Source organism: Ylistrum balloti, unplaced genomic scaffold (assembly GCF_031769215.1).
Source record: "Ylistrum balloti isolate Yb309-2 unplaced genomic scaffold, AGI_CSIRO_Ybal_v1 Utg369882, whole genome shotgun sequence".
In the NCBI taxonomy this organism is placed as follows: domain Eukaryota; kingdom Metazoa; phylum Mollusca; class Bivalvia; order Pectinida; family Pectinidae; genus Ylistrum; species Ylistrum balloti.
In genome coordinates, this window is record NW_026782019.1 from 1,323,031 (window position 1) to 1,343,488 (window position 20,458).

The window sequence follows — 20,458 nt, forward strand, 5'->3', positions numbered from 1 at the left end:
AGATGGAATTGTAGCTCCAAGCTGTAATCCTTAACAAAACTGCATTTGAATTCACTTTCTGAGGTAATCAACACCTTCTATTTGCTAATGTTTTACTCTCTTTTACGGTTCGTAATTGAAACAATTAGGAGGCAATGAAATTTTCTAGATGTACTGTATTTTTAGTCTCTTCCTTCAGATCGATTGGAACATATTTCGAGAACCCACACAAAGGTGTTAATTTGTTTGGTGCTTCCTGCCTGGTTTTAGGGTTGCCTTAGACTAAGTAGTTATGTTGGAGAAAATTTGGATTTTACACCTTCCTGTCTGTCAGATATTGTCAGAGCTTGTCTTACCATCCCTGTTTATACTTTTCTGCTGCTCACTGTATGCCATTCCTGCTTTAAAAATTTCTGAGGTTCACTACCTGTCAGATATTGTCAGAGCTTGTCCTACCTCCCTGTTTATACTTTTTTTAGGCTCACTACCTGTCAGATACATTCAGAGCTTGTCCTATCCTCCGTGTTTATAGCTTTCTGAGGCTCACTACCTGTCAGATTTTGTCAGAGCTTGTCCTACCTCCCTGTTTATACTTTTTTTAGGCTCACTACCTGTCAGATACATTCAGAGCTTGTCCTACCTCCCTGTTTATACTTTTTTAAGGCTCACTTCCCATTAGATATTGTCAGAGCTTATATAGCCTTACTACCATCACTGTTTAGGAAAGGTCAAATGCCCCCAATGCTAAAAACCTTTAAAGTAGCATTAGCCCTATTGGATAGAACAGGTCGAAGGCCCTCAGTGATAAAAACCTTTAAAGTAGCATTAGCCCTATTGGATAGAACAGGTCGAAGGCCCTCAGTGATAAAAACCTTTAAAGTAGCATTAGCCCTATTGGATAGAACAGGTCGAAGGCCCTCAGTGATAAAAACCTTTAAAGTAGCATTAGCCCTATTGGATAGAACAGGTCGAAGGCCCTCAGTGATAAAAACCTTTAAAGTAGCAATAGCCCGATTGGATAGAACAGGTCAAATGCCCTCAATGCTAAAAACCTTTAAAGTAGCATTAGCCCTATTGGATAGAACAGCTCGAAGAAGCAATTTTCTGCATACGCTACTAAATTTCAATACACAATTCAGCACATTTCAAATATGGAAAGTTGACAGAAATTATATTCCAGGCGCAGATAAATAGGAAACAGAGTTGTTGCATGACCTACTGATTTGCCCTATCTGCTGAGGGTTCATGTTTAGATTGTCTGACCATGGTCAATCAGACTGCCCAGCACTGGGGATACAGCTGCTGATAGTGTAATGACCAACATAAACAAGCTTTATAGCCCCCACCATTTAGCCTCAGACAAGGTAGTCTCACTCAGGAGGAACTCGTACTAAATATCATTGGTACTTAATTACCTCCCTTGGTGCACTTAGAATCAGTGACCACTAATACCTATATATTGTTTACAACTCAATGTTCACTTTTGTAAGTGAAATATCAGAAATCAGCAAATTGACAAATAGCTTTTAACAATATCATCACTACAGTATTGTTGTTTACTACTTGGTAGGAGTACTGCAAATGTGTTGTTTATTACTCTGTATTTAGGACTGTTGATGTGTTGTTTTAAATGGGTAACAGTGATATTGATGTGTTGTGTACTACTGGGTAGCAGTGTTATTGATGTGTTTTATACTACTGGGTAGCAGTGTTATTGATGTGTTGTTTACAACTGGATAGCAGTGTTATTGATGTGTTGTTTACTACTGGGTAGCAGTGTTATTGATGTGTTGTTTACTATGATGTGTTGTTTACTACTGGATAGCAGTGTTATTGATGTATTGTGTACTACTGGGTAGTAGTGTTATTGATGTGTTGCTTACTACTGGGTAGCAGTGTTACTGATGTGTTGTTTACTACTGGGTAGCAGTGTTATTGATGTGTTGTTTACTACTGGGATGCAGTGTTATTGATGTGTTGTGTACTACTGGGTAGCAGTGTTATTGATGTGTTGTTTACTACTGGGTAGTAGTGTTATTGATGTGTTGTGTACTACTGGGTAGCAGTGTTATTGATGTGTTGTTTACTACTGGGTAGCAGTGTTATTGATGTGTTGTGTACTACTGGGTAGCAGTGTTATTGATGTGTTGTGTACTACTGGGTATTAGTGTTATTGATGTGTTGTGTACTACTGGGTAGCAGTGTTATTGATGTGTTGTTTACTACTGGGTAGCAGTGTTATTGATGTGTTGTTTACTACTGGGTAGCAGTGTTATTGATGTGTTGTGTACTACTGGGTAGCAGTGTTATTGATGTGTTGTTTACTACTGGGTAGCAGTGTTTTTGATCTGTTGTTTACTACTGGGAAGCAGTGTTATTGATGTGTTATGTACTACTGGGTAGCAGTGTTATTGATGTGTTGTGTACTACTGGGTAGCAGTGTTAATGATGTGTTGTTTTAAATGGGTAGCAGTGTTATTGATGTGTTGTGTACTACTGGGAAGCAGTGTTACTGATCTGTTGTTTACTTGGGTAGTAGTGTTATTGATGTGTTGTGTACTATTGGGTAGCAGTGTTATTGATGTGTTGTGTACTGCTGGGTAGCAGTGTTATTGATGTGTGTGTACTACTGGGTAGTAGTGTTATTGATGTGTTGTGTACTACTGGGTAGCAGTGTTATTGATGTGTGTGTACTACTGGGTAGCAGTGTTATTGATCTGTTGTTTACTACTGGGTAGAAGTGTTATTGATGTGTTGTGTACTACTGGGTAGCAGTGTTATTGATGTGTGTGTACTACTGGGTAGCAGTGTTTTTGATCTGTTGTTTACTACTGGGTAGTAGTGTTATTGATGTGTTGTTTACTACTGGGTAGCAGTGTTATTGATCTGTTGTTTACTACTGGGTAGCAGTTTTATTGATCTGTTGTTTACTACTGGGTAGCAGTGCCCCTGGAGTGTTGATCTGCATCCCTGCTGCTGCTACAGTGGCCCTGCACTACAGCTATGTATAGAAGTAGGCCACTATTGTTGAGGCACACACAGATGTGTGTATCCCACAGGAAACATATAATTACACTACAAATGGCAGTGGGTGTGAGTAGGGTTCTTCAATCTGTGTGGGGACATTCTTAAACTTCATCGGATTATTAATCTTCTGTGATGATCAGATTCTATTTTGATTACATGGTTAAAGAGCTCTGAAGTTTTCAAGTCAAGGTAAGTATACAATATTGGAAATTTGGCGAGATGACCTTGCTTGATCAGTAAATAAACACAAGACTCCTTCATCTAGTTACTAAAGAAGTCTTTATATATATAGATCAACAGTATAATGTTGCTGATTTCTATCGATCTGGTTTAATGTGTTGATATTGATACTTTTTTTGTGAGGTCATTACAGTAGGAAGAAACCTCGGAAGGTAGAATCATCACAACAGCTCAGTCACTATATTTTTTTTATGTGTGTGTTAATAGAGTCTAATGGAAACTACAGACTCCCCATTGAGAAGACGTAGAATAGTTCATTAATATTTCAGATTTTCCTAGTATGTGTCCATAAGATAGTGTGGTATTGGTCCATTTCTGTATTTCAGACATGGGTTAGAGGCATTATAAGCAGGTCAGTTTCAGAATTTGGTTTTCAAAGGAGGTCAGTTTCAGTATTTGGTTTTTGAAGGAGGTCAGTTTCAGTATTTGGAAGCTGTTGCAGGGAGTAATTTTCAGAATTCAGTAAGCTTCTGAAGGGTGTAACCAAGTTTCAGAATTTGGTAAGATACTGCAAGGGTGTAATTTTCAGATTTTGGTGAGCTAATGAGACTGTCATTTTCGAAATTTGATACGCTATTGGAGGAGGTCATATTTTTCTGAGAATTTGTAAGCTATAGAATATCAAAGGCTATCACTTTTTGGTAAACTTAAGTCAGTGGTATTGATAAGGCCATCACATATTCCAATAACATTGCCACTCACTGGTTAGGTGAGGAAATGAATCTCTTTGATATTTGTCTTTGAAAATTTAATCAGTGAAGTCAGGTGGAGATGTGATATTGGTATTGATCATTGTGCTTATTGGCAGGTTGAAGAATAGATCTGTCGGTCTATGTACTGAAATTGCTATTGACTGGAATCTACTCTGTACCTTGACAGGTAAATGGCCACTACATGTCATTCTGTACCCAGACAGGTTGATGAGGATTAAAACATCGTCATTAGATCATAGTCTGTACCTGAAGAGGTAGATGATCACCAGGTCTGTGTCTGGACAGGTACTTGGACAGGTAGATGATCATTAGATCTGTACCTGACAGGTAGATGATCATTAGATCTGTACCTGACAGGTAGATGATCATTAGATCTGTACCTGACAGGTAGATGATCATTAGATCTGTACCTGGACAGGTAGATGATCATTAGATCTGTACCTGACAGGTAGATGATCATTAGATCTGTACCTGGACAGGTAGATGATCATTAGATCTGTACCTGGACAGGTAGATGATCATTAGATCTGTACCTGACAGGTAGATGATCATTAGATCTGTACCTGGACAGGTAGATGATCATTAGATCTGTACCTGGACAGGTAGATGATCATTAGATCTGTACCTGGACAGGTAGATGATCATTAGATCTGTACCTGACAGGTAGATGATCATTAGATCTGTACCTGACAGGTAGATGATCATTAGATCTGTACCTGGACAGGTAGATGATCATTAGATCTGTACCTGGACAGGTAGATGATCATTAGATCTGTACCTGACAGGTAGATGATCATTAGATCTGTACCTGACAGGTAGATGATCATTAGATCTGTACCTGGACAGGTAGATGATCATTAGATCTGTACCTGGACAGGTAGATGATCATTAGATCTGTACCTGGACAGGTAGATGATCATTAGATCTGTACCTGACAGGTAGATGATCATTAGATCTGTACCTGACAGGTAGATGATCATTAGATCTGTACCTGGACAGGTAGATGATCATTAGATCTGTACCTGACAGGTAGATGATCATTAGATCTGTACCTGACAGGTAGATGATCATTAGAGCTGTACCTGAAGAGGAAGATGATCACCCGATTTATACCTGAAGAGGTAGATGATCATTAGATCTGTACCTGAAGAGGTAGATGATCATTAGATCTGTACCTGACAGGTAGATGATCACTAGGAGATGATAGATCATGGTTCTAATATCCTCCTTGCTTTGAGTTTGGTTATACAAGTCTGATGAATGAGGTTTTGTGTATCTGCGGCATTTTCAGGATCCTGATAGAGATTGATTACCAGGGCTGTACCTTTCACAAATCGATCTAGTTACTTGTGGCTTAAGCTTCAGACATATTCTGAAGTGACACAGTAAAAACCGTTTTAAATAACTTATCTGTGGAAGAAAGATAGATTTGTCTGCAAATCCTGACACTTGATTTTTTTTAAAAGAAGGGGAGAGTGGAGGGAAGATCTGACACTTGCTCAATAAAGGTAGGATCCCCAAGTTAGTATGGTCATTGGAGACTGGATACCAAGAGCTAAGCGAGGAGTCTGTCAGTGGTGTTGATAAGACATTGTATTATTGTAGGTTTGGATCAATGAATTCAGCATCATAATTACATAATTATAAGAGTTGTCCTTCCTAACGACGACAGTAATATCTTGTAAGTTGATTTAGACATCAGTAATCTTTCTGGTTAATCTTATGGTTACATAAATTGAGTACATTGAATCCAAGATGGAGGTGAAGATCCTATCAAGTGTGTGTCCAGAAATGTAAAACACATCATCGATGTACCTCCACCTTACAGCAGGGATTGGTTTATTTCTCCTCATTAGATAAAATTACAACAATCATTGTTCTAGATTGATAAATTTGAAATTGGAGTCATTGTACTTGAGAACAGGCTGTAACATCCTGTGTACAATTTGTTAACACATTGAGTATATACTTAAGGGACTGAAAATTGTTATATCTTTGCCCTTAGGAGTCGTAACTGACACAACCGACCACATGTAATAAAAGCATTCCACCTACTTTACTTATAAAACTGACTAATGTTGAGAACACTCCTATACCTACAATTTCTCTGATTTTGAAATAATATTCATATAACTTGTAAGGTTTTAACATTTCTAATGTTCCTGATATAACTTTTACCTGTAATAACAATAGGGAACTTGAACTTAACCAATGTATCGAGACTGTTTTGTTCAAGACTTACTTCATCAGAAGAAGAAATTTTCTGAATGTCCTGAGTTGACTGAAGCTTACCTATCTGATTTGGACGTAAACAGATATACACCAGCTAGCTGCTGCTATCTAGAGGCAGACTGTATTGATCTGTAGAATACCATAAATATAGCTGACTCTGATGCCCAGTTTACAGTTAGGAGAAATAATTACTGGTACATACTATAACTTACAAACCAGGTGTAACTTACAGGTATAACTTATAAACCAGGTATAACTTACAGGTATAACTTATAAACCAGGTATAACTTACAGGTATAACTTATAAACCAGGTATAACTTACAAACCAGGTGTAACTTACAGGTATAACTTATCAACCAGGTATAACTTACAGGTATAACTTATAAACCAGGTGTAACTTACAGGTATAACTTATAAACCAGGTATAACTTACAGGTATAACTTATAAACCAGGTGTAACTTACAGGTATAACTTACAAACCAGGTGTAACTTACAGGTATATCTTATAAACCAGGTATAACTTACAGGTATAACTTATAAACCAGGTGTAACTTACAGGTATAACTTATAAACCAGGTGTAACTTACAGGTATAACTTATAAACCAGGTATAACTTACAAACCAGGTGTAACTTACAGGTATAACTTATAAACCAGGTGTAACTTACAGGTATAACTTATAAACCAGGTATAACTTACAAACCAGGTGTAACTTACAGGTATAACTTATAAACCAGGTGTAACTTACAGGTATAACTTATCAATCAGGTGTAACTTACAGGTATAACTTATCAACCAGGTATATCTTACAAACCAGGTATAACTTACAATCCAGGTATAACTTACAGGTATAACTTACAGGTATAACTTATAAACCAGGTATAACTTACAGGTATAACTTACAAACCAGGTATAACTTACATGTATAACTTACAGGTATAACTTACTAGGTATAACTCAGATATAACTTAAAGCTATAACTTACATGTATAACTTACAAACCAGGTATAACTTACAGGTATAACTTACAAACCAGGTATAACTTACAGGTATAACTTACAAACCAGGTATAACTTACAAACCAGGTATAACTTACAGGTATAACTTACAGGTATAACTTACAGGTATAACTTACATGTATAACTTACAAACCAGGTATAACTTACAGGTATAACTTACAAACCAGGTATAACTTACAGGTATAACTTACAAACCAGGTATGACTTACAGGTATAACTTACAGACCAGGTATGACTTACAGGTATAATTTACAAACCATAATGAACACAGTGTTGCATTGGTTGTGGACACATGTGATAAATTAGAACTGAAACACATTTTTCCCTGTCACATTTTTCCCTGTCACATTGCTGTATAAGGTGTGGATGTAACTAGAAATAAGTCATATACTTCTTTTAGTAGTTTGTTTACGTGGTATAACAAATGGTAGATTAAAAGGATCAGCACATGTTATATATCATTAACAAGTTAAACTTCAAGCGTTTGGTTTCTATGTGTATAATCTGTATTGAAGGTTGACTTGGGAACCGTTTGTAAGTTAATCAATGGTGTCAGGTTTATAGACTCCTGTATACAGACACTATTCCTGCCATTGTTGTTGTAATGTTAGAGTTTAGACTCATTGTTACAGCAACATTTATCATATATCTGCATGTACCTATAAATAACAGCTTCCCATTGATTATCAGATGAATAATACATGTGAGTTTGTGATAGCCAGACTTCTGTACAAGTCCCCCTGGCACCCTGTGTCTGCCCTGCCTTCTCCACCACGGCTGTGGCAGATCAAAGGAAAAGTGAAGGCAAATCGGATTGTAGTATCTGTTGCCAATTTTCATTGCTGTGATGGGCTTGTTGGAGAACACATCAGCCTTAGATGTAAACAATCTTCTAGTTTTTTAGGTCAACTGAGACAAAGTCCTGTGGTGACCTATTGTAATCCTCTTTTGTCCAGTGTGATGCTTCTTACGTTGTAAACTTTTTAACATTTTCAACTTCTTCTAGAAAACTCCTGAACCGATTTTAATGAAATTTTACAAAAATCTTCCATGGCTAAAAGGGCACCAAATTGTAGGTTATATGGTTCCAAACCACCAGGGGCCTGATGAAGCGAGGTCAAAAAGGGTTGAACTGATTAAAATTTCAAAAGTCTTCTTCTCAAATCAAGGTACAATCAAATACTCTTTATGGATGTGAAAGGCCTTATGATGCTTTACCAAAATTATAAATTTCATGACCCAAGGACCTCACATTTCCCCTTGGGGAGGGGGTAAAATTTACTATGGTTTATACGTGAAAATCACATTTTTTAGCATAATTTGTTTATTTTCTTTTAGAAAAAGTTCAAACTTGGTAAGACCCCAAGGGGCTGATGGGTGGTGCCAAAAGTTGATTCCTTGGCTCAAATTTCAAAGATGTTCTACTGTTCTTGAAAGGAAGATTTTATGTAGAAAAATTGAATTTTTAAGTGCAATTTCTTTTTATTCCAACTTTGTTAGAAGTCTAATTCGCACGTGACAGCAGTTAATGTTATGCACAGTTTACATATGTATTATGTGCACAATATAGCTGAAGTTATCTTACCTGTTTAAAAAAAAATTTATGACATGTTACAAAATACATTGTAACTCAGGTGACCGTTAAGGCCCTTCGGCCTCTTGTTTTATTTGTTCTATGCTTATTGCAGCTATATAAGGTCATATATAAAATTGTCACATCCAATGATAGTTGGTATAAGGCCAATGAAATGTCAAAACTGTTACATGTTAGCTAAAGTTTAATCTTATGAAGCATGAACCTTTCTGGCAGTGTTGTGTATATAGCTATTCAGAGTTCCATGAATCTCCATTGTTGTGATGGGAACACATCAGTTCTCATAATGGCATGCATACAGAGAGCTACAGGAGGCCATTTCTTCCTCCAATCCTACAGGGGATATCACATGTTTGGTAAGGGAAAGTATATCAACATTTCCCCTTCTCAGTACATTACCATGGTAATTGTTTCCCTTCTGTGCCATCAGCTCATTATGGTGAGAGGTCTTGTGTCTGTTACAGTATGTGATGGTTGGTTTTATAGAAAGGGTCATATGTTGTGTTCTCATTTATGTAAATGGATGCTGGTATATGAGGACTCCTTGCTGGTGAAAATATAGGCATGAGGGAAAGAGAGGGGGTGGAGGATATTCTCCATGAGAACACATTGCTGGTCAAAATATAGGCATGAGGGAAAGAGAGGGGGTGGAGAATATTCTCCATGAGGACACATTGCTGGTCAAAATATAGGCATGAGGGAAAGAGAGGGGGGTGGAGGATATTCTCCATGAGGACACATTGCTGGTCAAAATATAGGTATGAGGGAAAGAGAGGGGGGTGGTGGATATTCTCCGCAGTACTGGGAGCCTCCTAGTAGATGTGGATGAGTGCAGGAGGTTACCCTATAACAAAGAGAGTCCTTGCTCTTACTGGCCTTTAATGGGGATGGTTAGGACATTCAGTTGAATCCCTGGCTCCCTGGCTGACCCTGTAATCAGATGCATCAATGCACATCTGGGCTACTAATGTGAATATGATATACTCCAATGGTTGAGAGAGAATTAGTGTCTAGGCCATATGTCAGACTATCCCCATACCACAACAGGTCATCACTCCATAACATCCACTTGGTTTACACAGAAATTTGTCCAATGCTTGGTAGCTAGTTGTGTATGAAGAAGTGCAATTTCAACTCAATTCTATATATTAACTAGGTATTATTTTTACCCTCAAAGAGTGATTTTGAGATTTTAAATATTGTCAATAATAATGATAACTCTTCTCACATTAAAATGTTATTGTTCCTACTGGTCCATTTATCTTTCCTGATGTACATATATGTATATGGAGTTATCCTACTGGCTGTGGACAGGTGTCCTAAGATAACATGTTTACAGTCTGCGTAAACAATGAGATATCACTGCCTTTCATCACTGTATTGTTGTTGTAGAGGTTCAACAAGGTGGTAGATAATGGTTAGGGTCATTGACACACCTGTACTAACGAGCTGTAGAAGGAAGCCACCTTTCTTTTATGTTTGACCAGGAGTGTATAATCACATACCTATTGTGTTACAAACTCGAGTGATATTGAATTCAAACTTTTAATGATATGCTTTTCAGCGAGGTTAGTTGCGTTTAAATTGAACATTTCTGTACTTTATTTTAAGACATGAAAATTTTGTTTCTTTTAATCAAGGGACTAAATAGAAAAAACAGAATGTTGCATTTTAATGTTGTTTGATGGTGTAAATTATATACAGCTAGAATTTGAACGGAAAGGATATATATACACATAGTTTGCTGAAGATAAGTTCCAACATATTCTATATAATTTGAATTTTCTTTATGTTATAGAGCCACAATTTCTGGTATGGAAATCAAAATCTACATGATGCATAGTTGTTTACAAATATATATATATAACTCTTAATAAGTAGTTCATGTTAATATTAAGTTATATTTAATTTTACAAGATAAAAATGACTTTCAGTAGGTTCATGTCTCTTAAAGAATATACTAATACAATACTATTTTATCAAAGTAGGCTTTTTAGTCTCAGTCATCATTTAATTTCTTTTAGCAACTTCTTCTTGAGAACCATAACTCGTGCTCCCATTATAGTGTATATATATTATTTATACATCTAACAGCCTTGCCTTATGTGTTGTTTGTATGTTTGACTTTAACATCAGATACAGTGTGGTGTATTAAGGAATCTTCATATAACCCCTTCTTCTGTCAGGGAAAAAGAAAATTCTGTTCAACATAATGCATTTTCACTTAATTTGATCATGCATCTTTCCACCTAATAACTGACATTGCCTGATAATGTCTTGGCCTTGAATGCTTGAAGAGATTATGAGTCACTTAATTGTAAAATCATGTCAGCATTAATTAATCTCTTAATTTACTAAAGTTGCTTATATTTCATCACAATTAACAACTAATAAGTGGTCAATTATAGATTTACACTGGCCATAGGCTTCTTGTTGGCTCACAACTAGAGAAATATGTTGATATTTAATTATACAGGAAACTAGCAGGGAACCTTGTGTTGATGATCCAACAAACAGCTGGCTATAATGTACCCAAACTGTTAATGGGTCAGCTTGAGGATGTACAGACCCCCTTCATAGACCAGTATATTATGGTGGGCCAGATAAGATGGACATGCTTATCTCACAGGAATGTTGTATTTTTATCAGGGTATTACGTGGTCTAAAGCAGGTAACTGGGAGTGAGTCCCATTAAAAATCTATATTTATTTTAAAATTTAATATTTCTAACTTTAACTTTGATGAAGAATTTTATTTGCCTTCATTTTGTCTCAGTGGGATATTAAGGACACTAATTAACTGTAAGTAGTTTTGTACATACAGGTTAAACTATCCTGGATGGTGTCAGGAGAGGACCTGGGGTACCCTGGTTAGTGGGTCATCAGTAAGGATATATCACTATTGTGTTTACCTATGCTTGATACCACCAATGTCAGGTTTACAGTTCTGCCATTTACCTGTCAATTTCTCACAATATTGAGATTTAAAATCTTCTATTTTTGTTTATTTATCAAGGATTGTGACCTTTTATTCATAACATTGATCATTCTTTTAAGAAAAAATCTGTCACAGTTGAATTTGATTTTTGAGGAGGGGACAAATTGTATATTCTTGTATGGAGGGAACAAGATATCAGTCTTGTATGGTGGGAACGAAGTATCAATCTTGTATGGTGGGAATGAGGTATTAGTCTGGTATAGAGGGGGTGAAGTTTCAATCTTGTATGGAGGGAACAAGGTCATTGTAAAGATCATGTATGGAGGGGACATTGTGACAGTATGGTATGGAGGGGACATTGTGACACTATGGTATGGAAGGGACATTGTGACAATATGGTATGGAAGGGACATTGTGACACTATGGTATGGAAGGGACATTGTGACAATATGGTATGGAAGGGACATTGTGACACTATGGTATGTAAGGGACATTGTGACACTATGGTATGGAAGGAACATTTTGACAATATGGTATGGAAGGGACATTGTGACAATATGGTATGGAAGGGACATTGTGACATTATGGTATGACAGTACGAAGAAAAAAAGTATGGAGACATTGTATCAATCATGTGTGAAGGAAAAGTGTATCAATGCTGTAAAGACCATTTGGTTTAATGTGAATTACACTGATATTTATACAATATTTTGTGAACATTAATTAGTTAGTCATTTTCACTCTGGTCAATTTAATATGCTTTAGAATATGAAATATTCATTTGTTATTTTCTTCTCAAGATACATGTGCTTGTGTGTTTGTCTACCATGTCCAAGCACCCAGTGGTGATTGATATAGTTATCAGGCACATGAAAGTTTCTACCTGTGTGAAAAGGTTAGATTTGAAGTGACTTTTGATTTACCTGTGATTAGTGTAGGTTTTAGGGGTCAGAGATAAATATAATACCATAAATAAGATTATACTTGTAATTTCACTTTATTATAGGTCAATCTAAATGTCACACATCATTATAGTCATTCTGGGCATTTAAAATGTCATTAACATTTAACATAAATTACTTCTCCATTTTCAATTTAATAATGTTAAAACCTGTTTGATGAAATCTCTTACTGACTGACTCCTAATGGACTTGTACTTGTGAGTACTGTGATTTTAACGTATTTACTGATAATGGATGTTTTTTGCCACACCTTTTCACTTTTCTAAAAAAAGAAGGAGGGCTTTCAATTTGATCAGAAATCAATATTTTGTACACTCTACTTTTATTTAAATGACAATAATGTAACTTGAAATCATTTGATTGAAGTCAGTCTTATCAGCAAGTTATATGTATCTGTGTGTTGCAGATAGTGTAATTGTTGGTCAGTTTGATTACAGTATCAGTCAGCTGTCAGTGCACTAGGTTGTCTCACCTGTATCTGTGTCTTCTGACAGGACTCTCACAGGTGTCTGTAGTATATATTAGAGTAGAGGATGTAAAGAGGGACATGTGAAGTTTCCCTGAAGCTGTTAAACCTGTGATTGAATGAAAGCATACTGTCATTATTGGATACATGTACAGGAAATTTCGGAATACCTAATGATTCTGTGTTAAATTAGAAGTATGGGTTAAATTGTGAAATTGTGTGACTGGACGATTGCCAGAAAGGAAGTATGGCTGAAACAGACAACTGCTATACTAACCAAGCCTTCAGGTAACCCTGCTGAGGAAAAACACTGCCATATAGTTTTAGTAATCGTTCTTAACTTTGATTTATATATGTGAGGGTAGAAGCTAGCACTAGTGTGAAAATGATAAGGTAATTGTTCAGAATAGGCAGCTTTCCTAACCCTGATTCTTGGATGTGATTACCATTAATGTGATATGTCAAACGGTAAAAAAAACCACTTAAGAACTTGAACACATGTGTGGAAGTATTTATTTTACTATAGTTGTAGCGTACATGCAGCAACTGTGTCGACAGACAGAAGTAAATACTGATAAAACAGATACAGTGACATCATAACCAGCTACATCCCTGGCTTCCTTCAACTACTGACAGCTGACAAAACTCCGATAAAAATGTTTACTAGGATACTGATATGCTAAGATTTTTTTTCCTACTACTATCAATATTACGGTCATTGTCATCATAGCACAGGTTTCCGCCAGTCTAGAATTACATGTCTCATACATAAAAGTTGATTTTGTGTTTTCATTGTGTAACATACAGTGTATTGTATTTTAAGATAATCAAGATTGAGGCAGGCAATAGCAAGTTTCATATTCTATTTCTCCTGTTTTATGTGGGATAGCAGTAAGATGAACATCCTCTACTGTATTCGCAATAACATACAATGTATTGTATTTTAAGATAATCAAGATTGAGGCCGTCTGTGACAAGTATCATATTCTATTTCTCCTGTTTTAGGTGGGATAGCAGTAAGACCAACCTCCTCCACTGTATTCTCTATAACATATAATGTATTTTAAGATAATTAAGATTGAGGCCGTCTGTAACAAGTATCATATTCTATTTCTCCTGTTTTAGGTGGGATAGCAGTAAGATGAACATCCCCCATCGTATCCTCACACCTGACGACCCGGACTCTAAGTCCCTGGGTAAACCCCTGGAAAGTGACAGCAGCTGTGAGTTTGTTACACCACAGTCATCCTTTGCTGATGTAAGTATATTCAAATTCTAGAAATTTTTATTAGTCAACAATCAATAATAAATACAAAATACAATAAGTAATGTGAAAAATGTACCAGATATATTTTAACGATCTACAAAATACAAGTATGTTTATAAATCAGCAAGCATATCTATTGATAATGCCGGTTGATTTACATAATAACCAGACAATACATAATCAATAAAAAAAAGAGGGGGTGTTTTGCAAGGGATAATATAACATCAGTTACGGTGACTGTTTGGTGCATACGCAAGTAATGTATTACTGGGCTGGTGTTCTGATGAGGACAGAATGATGACTGACCATACCTAACATGTGACTGGTCACTACATACCTGAGGCTGATTCTTGAGGAATGTGTTATGACCTTACTGGTCACTTGAAAATGACCACTATATGGGCTCATAAACGTTACAAATAAATACTAAAGTACATGAAACTTTATACAAGGTTCATAAATCAGAAAAATATATTGTTAATAGTGTGATCATGAGGATATGAAATTCAATTACACAGTAGCAGATTTTACAATGTCGTATAAATGTAGGATTAATTAAGCATGATAATTTTCTTTATTGTCAGTGCTGTTTTCATCTGTACAGAACATATATATAACTGTTATATGCATATTTCACATGTGAAACAATGATTTTAAAAGTAGAATCAGGGACATATTATACGTCCCTGGTAGAATATTTCCATGTAAATATCGAGGTCTTGGTCCAATTAATTGTGGTACATAGATGATTTTTTTATTACTTAATATATCCAGATCTACTGGATGGGTAATTTCTGTGTAAAACATGTCTCCCCACTATAGTCCACAGGATTCAATTCAACTTGTATAAACCCAAGATACCATTTTCAATTTATCTGTGAGCATAGCCTAATGGAATGGCTTTCTCAAGTAAGGCAATCAGTGTCCTTAAAGGGGTGCTGATTAACTGGATTTAGCCCTGCTTATATAGAGTTCTGTTGTCCAAACTATCTCTTAAGTACCCAGAAAATGGACAATTAATTGTCGGTCACAAGTGGTTTTCTGATCAAACAGCAAACGGCACTAAAGCACATATGTTTATCCTACATCCTTGTTTACTATTAGTCAATGCTGTCACACTGGTTATAAATTTCTTTATTTGGTTCTTTCAAATAGATATGAGCAATTGATTGTTAAAGATGAAATATTTCAAAAGACATAAGTTAAATATACCTCGCTATGAAGCTTTCATACTAACCAGGCTTGTGTGTGGGCAAAACAATGGGATGGTCAATGAGCCTGACCTATGACTAGACCATATTACAGTCATTTGATGGTCAGATAACAATTACTTTATCGACCAGATCACTGATGGCCTCCCCAGGTTGATGTACTACCTCCAGTGTTTGACATTAAGTGTGTTAATTGGGCAGAGATATGACATACCAGGTAACAAGATAGGACAGGCAATGGCTTTAACTGACAGGTGAAAGGTGTCCCAAGTATGACCAAGTGACCATTGTGGAAGATTACCTGTGGTCATTGAAGGTCAAGTATCTTTATATGTCCATTCCTAGCTGTTAACTTTAAATATAAATTGGTTCACTTTCAATGGAAATGTGTTACACTGCATGATTCTTATACACTCTAGTGTAATATAGGGTTAACAGAGGTCATAACCCTACCATCCAGTGTAATACTTACAGGGTAGAGATCATAACCCTACCATCCAGTGTAACACTTAAAGAGATCATTACCCTACCATCCAGTGTAATACTTACAGAGATCGTAACCCTACCATCCAGTGTAATATTTACAGAGATCATAACCCTAACATCCAGTGTAATGCTTACAGGGAAGAGAACATAATCCTACCATCCAGTGTAATACTTACAGAGATCCTAACCCTACCATCCAGTGTAACACTTACAGGGTAGAGATCATAATCCTACCATCCAGTGTAATACTTACAGGGTAGAGATTATAACCCTACCATCCAGTGTAATACTTAAAGAGATAATTACCCTACCATCCAGTGTAATATTTACAGAGATCATAACCCTACCATCTAGTGTAACACTTACAGGGTAGAGGTCATAACCCTACCATCCAGTGTAACACTTACAGGGTAGAGATCATAATCCTACCATCCAGTGTAACACTTACAGGGTAGAGAACATAACCCTACCATCTAGTGTAACACTTACAGGGTAGAGATTATAACCCTACCATCCAGTGTAACACTTACAGGGTAGAGGTCATAATCCTACCATCCAGTGTAACACTTACAGGGTAGAGGTCATAACCCTACCATCCAGTGTAACACTTAAAGAGATCATTACCCTACCATCCAGTGTAATACTTACAGGGTAGAGGTCATAACCCTACCATCCAGTGTAACACTTAAAGAGATCATTACCCTACCATCCAGTGTAATACTTACAGAGATCGTAACCCTACCATCCAGTGTAATATTTACAGAGATCATAACCCTACCATCCAGTGTAACACTTACAGGGTAGAGATCATAATCCTACCATCCAGTGTAATACTTACAGGGTAGAGATTATAACCCTACCATCCAGTGTAATACTTAAAGAGATCATTACCCTACCATCCAGTGTAATATTTACAGAGATCATAACCCTACCATCTAGTGTAACACTTACAGGGTAGAGGTCATAACCCTACCATCCAGTGTAACACTTAAAGAGATCATTACCCTACCATCCAGTGTAATACTTACAGAGATCGTAACCCTACCATCCAGTGTAATATATACAGAGATCATAACCCTACCATCCAGTGTAACACTTACAGGGTAGAGATCATAATCCTACCATCCAGTGTAATACTTACAGGGTAGAGATTATAACCCTACCATCCAGTGTAATACTTAAAGAGATCATTACCCTACCATCCAGTGTAATATTTACAGAGATCATAACCCTACCATCTAGTGTAACACTTACAGGGTAGAGGTCATAACCCTACCATCCAGTGTAACACTTACAGGGTAGAGATCATAATCCTACCATCCAGTGTAACACTTACAGGGTAGAGAACATAACCCTACCATCTAGTGTAACACTTACAGGGTAGAGGTCATAACCCTACCATCCAGTGTAACACTTACAGGGTAGAGATCATAATCCTACCATCCAGTGTAACATTTACAGGGTAGAGAACATAACCCTACCATCTAGTGTAACACTTACAGGGTAGAGATTATAACCCTACCATCCAGTGTAACACTTACAGGGTAGAGGTCATAATCCTACCATCTAGTGTAATACTTAAAGAGATCATTACCCTACCATCCAGTGTAATATTTACAGAGATCATAACCCTACCATCCAGTGTAACATTTACAGGGTAGAGATCATAATCCTACCATCCAGTGTAATACTTACAGGGTAGAGATCATAACCCTACCATCCAGTGTTATACTTACAGGGTAGAGATCATAACCCTACCATCCAGTGTTATACTTACAGGGTAGAGAACATAACCCTACCATCCAGTGTTATACTTACAGGGTAGAGAACATAACCCTACCATCCAGTGTTATACTTACAGGGTAGAGATCATAACCCTACCATCCAGTGTAACACTTACAGGGTAGAGAACATAACCCTACCATCAAGTGTAATACTTACAGGGTAGAGATTATAACCCTACCATCCAGTGTAATACTTAAAGAGATCATTACCCTACCATCCAGTGTAATATTTACAGAGATCATAACCCTACCATCCAGTGTAACATTTACAGGGTAGAGATCATAATCCTACCATCCAGTGTAATACTTACAGGGTAGAGATTATAACCCTACCATCCAGTGTAATACTTAAAGAGATCATTACCCTACCATCCAGTGTAATATTTACAGAGATCATAATCCTACCATCTAGTGTAACACTTAAAGGGTAGAGATCATAATCCTACCATCCAGTGTAACATTTACAGGGTAGAGAACATAACCCTACCATCTAGTGTAACACTTACAGGGTAGAGATTATAACCCTACCATCCAGTGTAACACTTACAGGGTAGAGGTCATAATCCTACCATCCAGTGTTATACTTACAGGGTAGAGATCATAACCCTACCATCCAGTGTAACACTTACAGGGTAGAGAACATAACCCTACCATCAAGTGTAATACTTACAGGGTAGAGATTATAACCCTACCATCCAGTGTAATACTTAAGAGATCATTACCCTACCATCCAGTGTAATATTTACAGAGATCATAACCCTACCATCCAGTGTAATACTTACAGGGTAGAGAACATAACCCTACCATCCAGTGTAACACTTACAGGGTAGAGAACATAACCCTACCATCCAGTGTAATACTTACAGGGTAGAGATCATAACCCTACCATCAAGTGTAACACTTACAGAGAACATAACCCTACCATCCAGTGTAATACTTACAGGGTAGAGATCATAACCCTACCATCTAGTGTAATACTTACAGGGTAGAGAACATAACCATACCATCCAGTGTAATACTTACAGGGTAGAGATCATAACCCTACCATCCAGTGTAATACTTACAGGGTAGAGATCATAATCCTACCATCCAGTGTAATACTTACAGGGTAGAGATTATAACCCTACCATCCAGTGTAATACTTAAAGAGATCATTACCCTACCATCCAGTGTAATATTTACAGAGATCCTAACCCTAACATCCATTGTAATACTTACAGGGTAGAGGTCATAACCCTACCATTCAGTGTAATACTTACAGAGGTCATTACCTTACCATCCAGTATAATACTTACAGCGGTTATAACCCTACCATCCAGTGTAATATTTACATATTAAACATGGTGTTGTATATAGATTTTAAGGCATGGACCATATCATTAACACTTTGGGTGTTATATTTTTGTGAAACTGATAATCAATTGAGTCTCTATTAAATTTATACACTTGCAGACTAGATACAACTATAGTTTACATATAATGGTGTGGATTATTGACTTAAAAGGGGTAAAACACACTCAGAATTCTCTTATTTAATGCTTTAGGATATCTAACAAAACCTGTCGCTTTGAGTTTAAACTAAATATACCACTGTTTTTGTTAATATACCAATTTCACACTGTTTTGTTAAATAAACCACTGTTTCACACTGTTTTGTTAGAACAGGAAATATACCACTGTTTTGTTAAATATACACTGTTTCACACTAAATATACCACTGTTTGTTAGAACAGGAAATACTCCACTGTTTTGTTAGAACAGGAAATACCACTGTTTTGTTAAATATCCACTGTTTTGTTAGAACAGGAAATTCTCCACTGTTTTGTTTCAACTAGGAAATATACCACTGTTTTGTTAAATATACCACTGTTTTGTTAAATATACCACTGTTTTGTTAAATATACCACTGTTTTGTTAGAACAGGAAATATACCACTGTTTTGTTAGAACTAAATATACCACTGTTTTGTTCAGAACTAAATATCCACTGTTTTGTTTAGAACAGGAAATATACCACTGTTTTTAGAACTAGGAAATATACCACTGAACAGGAAATATACACTGTTTTGTTTCACACTAAATATACCACTGTTTTGTTTAAATATACCACTGTTTTTTAGAACAGGAAATATACCACTGTTTTGTTAATTAGAACAGGAAATACTCCACTGTTTTGTTAGAACAGGAAATATACCACTGTTTTGTTAATTAGAACAGGAAATATACCACTGTTTTGTTAATTAGAACAGGAAATATACCACTGTTTTGAATATAACAGTTTCACATAAATATTTTGTTCTGTTTTTTAGAACAGGAAATATACCACTGTTTTGTTAGAACAGGAAATATACCACTGTTTTGTTAGAACAGGAAATACTCCACTGTTTTGTTAATTAGAACAGGAAATACTCCACTGTTTTGTTAATTAGAACAGGAAATATACCACTGTTTTGTTAATTAGAACAGGAAATATACCACTGTTTTAAATATACCACTTAGAACAGGAAATATACCACTGTTTTAACAGGAAATACTCCACTG

General features: G+C 36.4%; 1 protein-coding gene across 3 annotated transcripts in view; it reads left to right on the top strand.

Moving 5' to 3' along the window:
• LOC132546292 (ras-specific guanine nucleotide-releasing factor RalGPS1-like) overlaps positions 1-20,458 on the top strand; it is an 87,915-nt gene that overhangs the window by 41,018 nt on the left and 26,439 nt on the right. For 2 of the 3 annotated variants that reach the window (XM_060210010.1, XM_060210012.1), the window contains exon 3: positions 14,296-14,428. In XM_060210010.1, the coding sequence (XP_060065993.1) occupies positions 14,296-14,428 (133 nt within the window). Of the gene's footprint in view, positions 1-3,011; positions 3,196-14,295; positions 14,429-20,458 lie in introns of those variants that run through there. The other variant, XM_060210011.1, reaches the window with a different exon arrangement.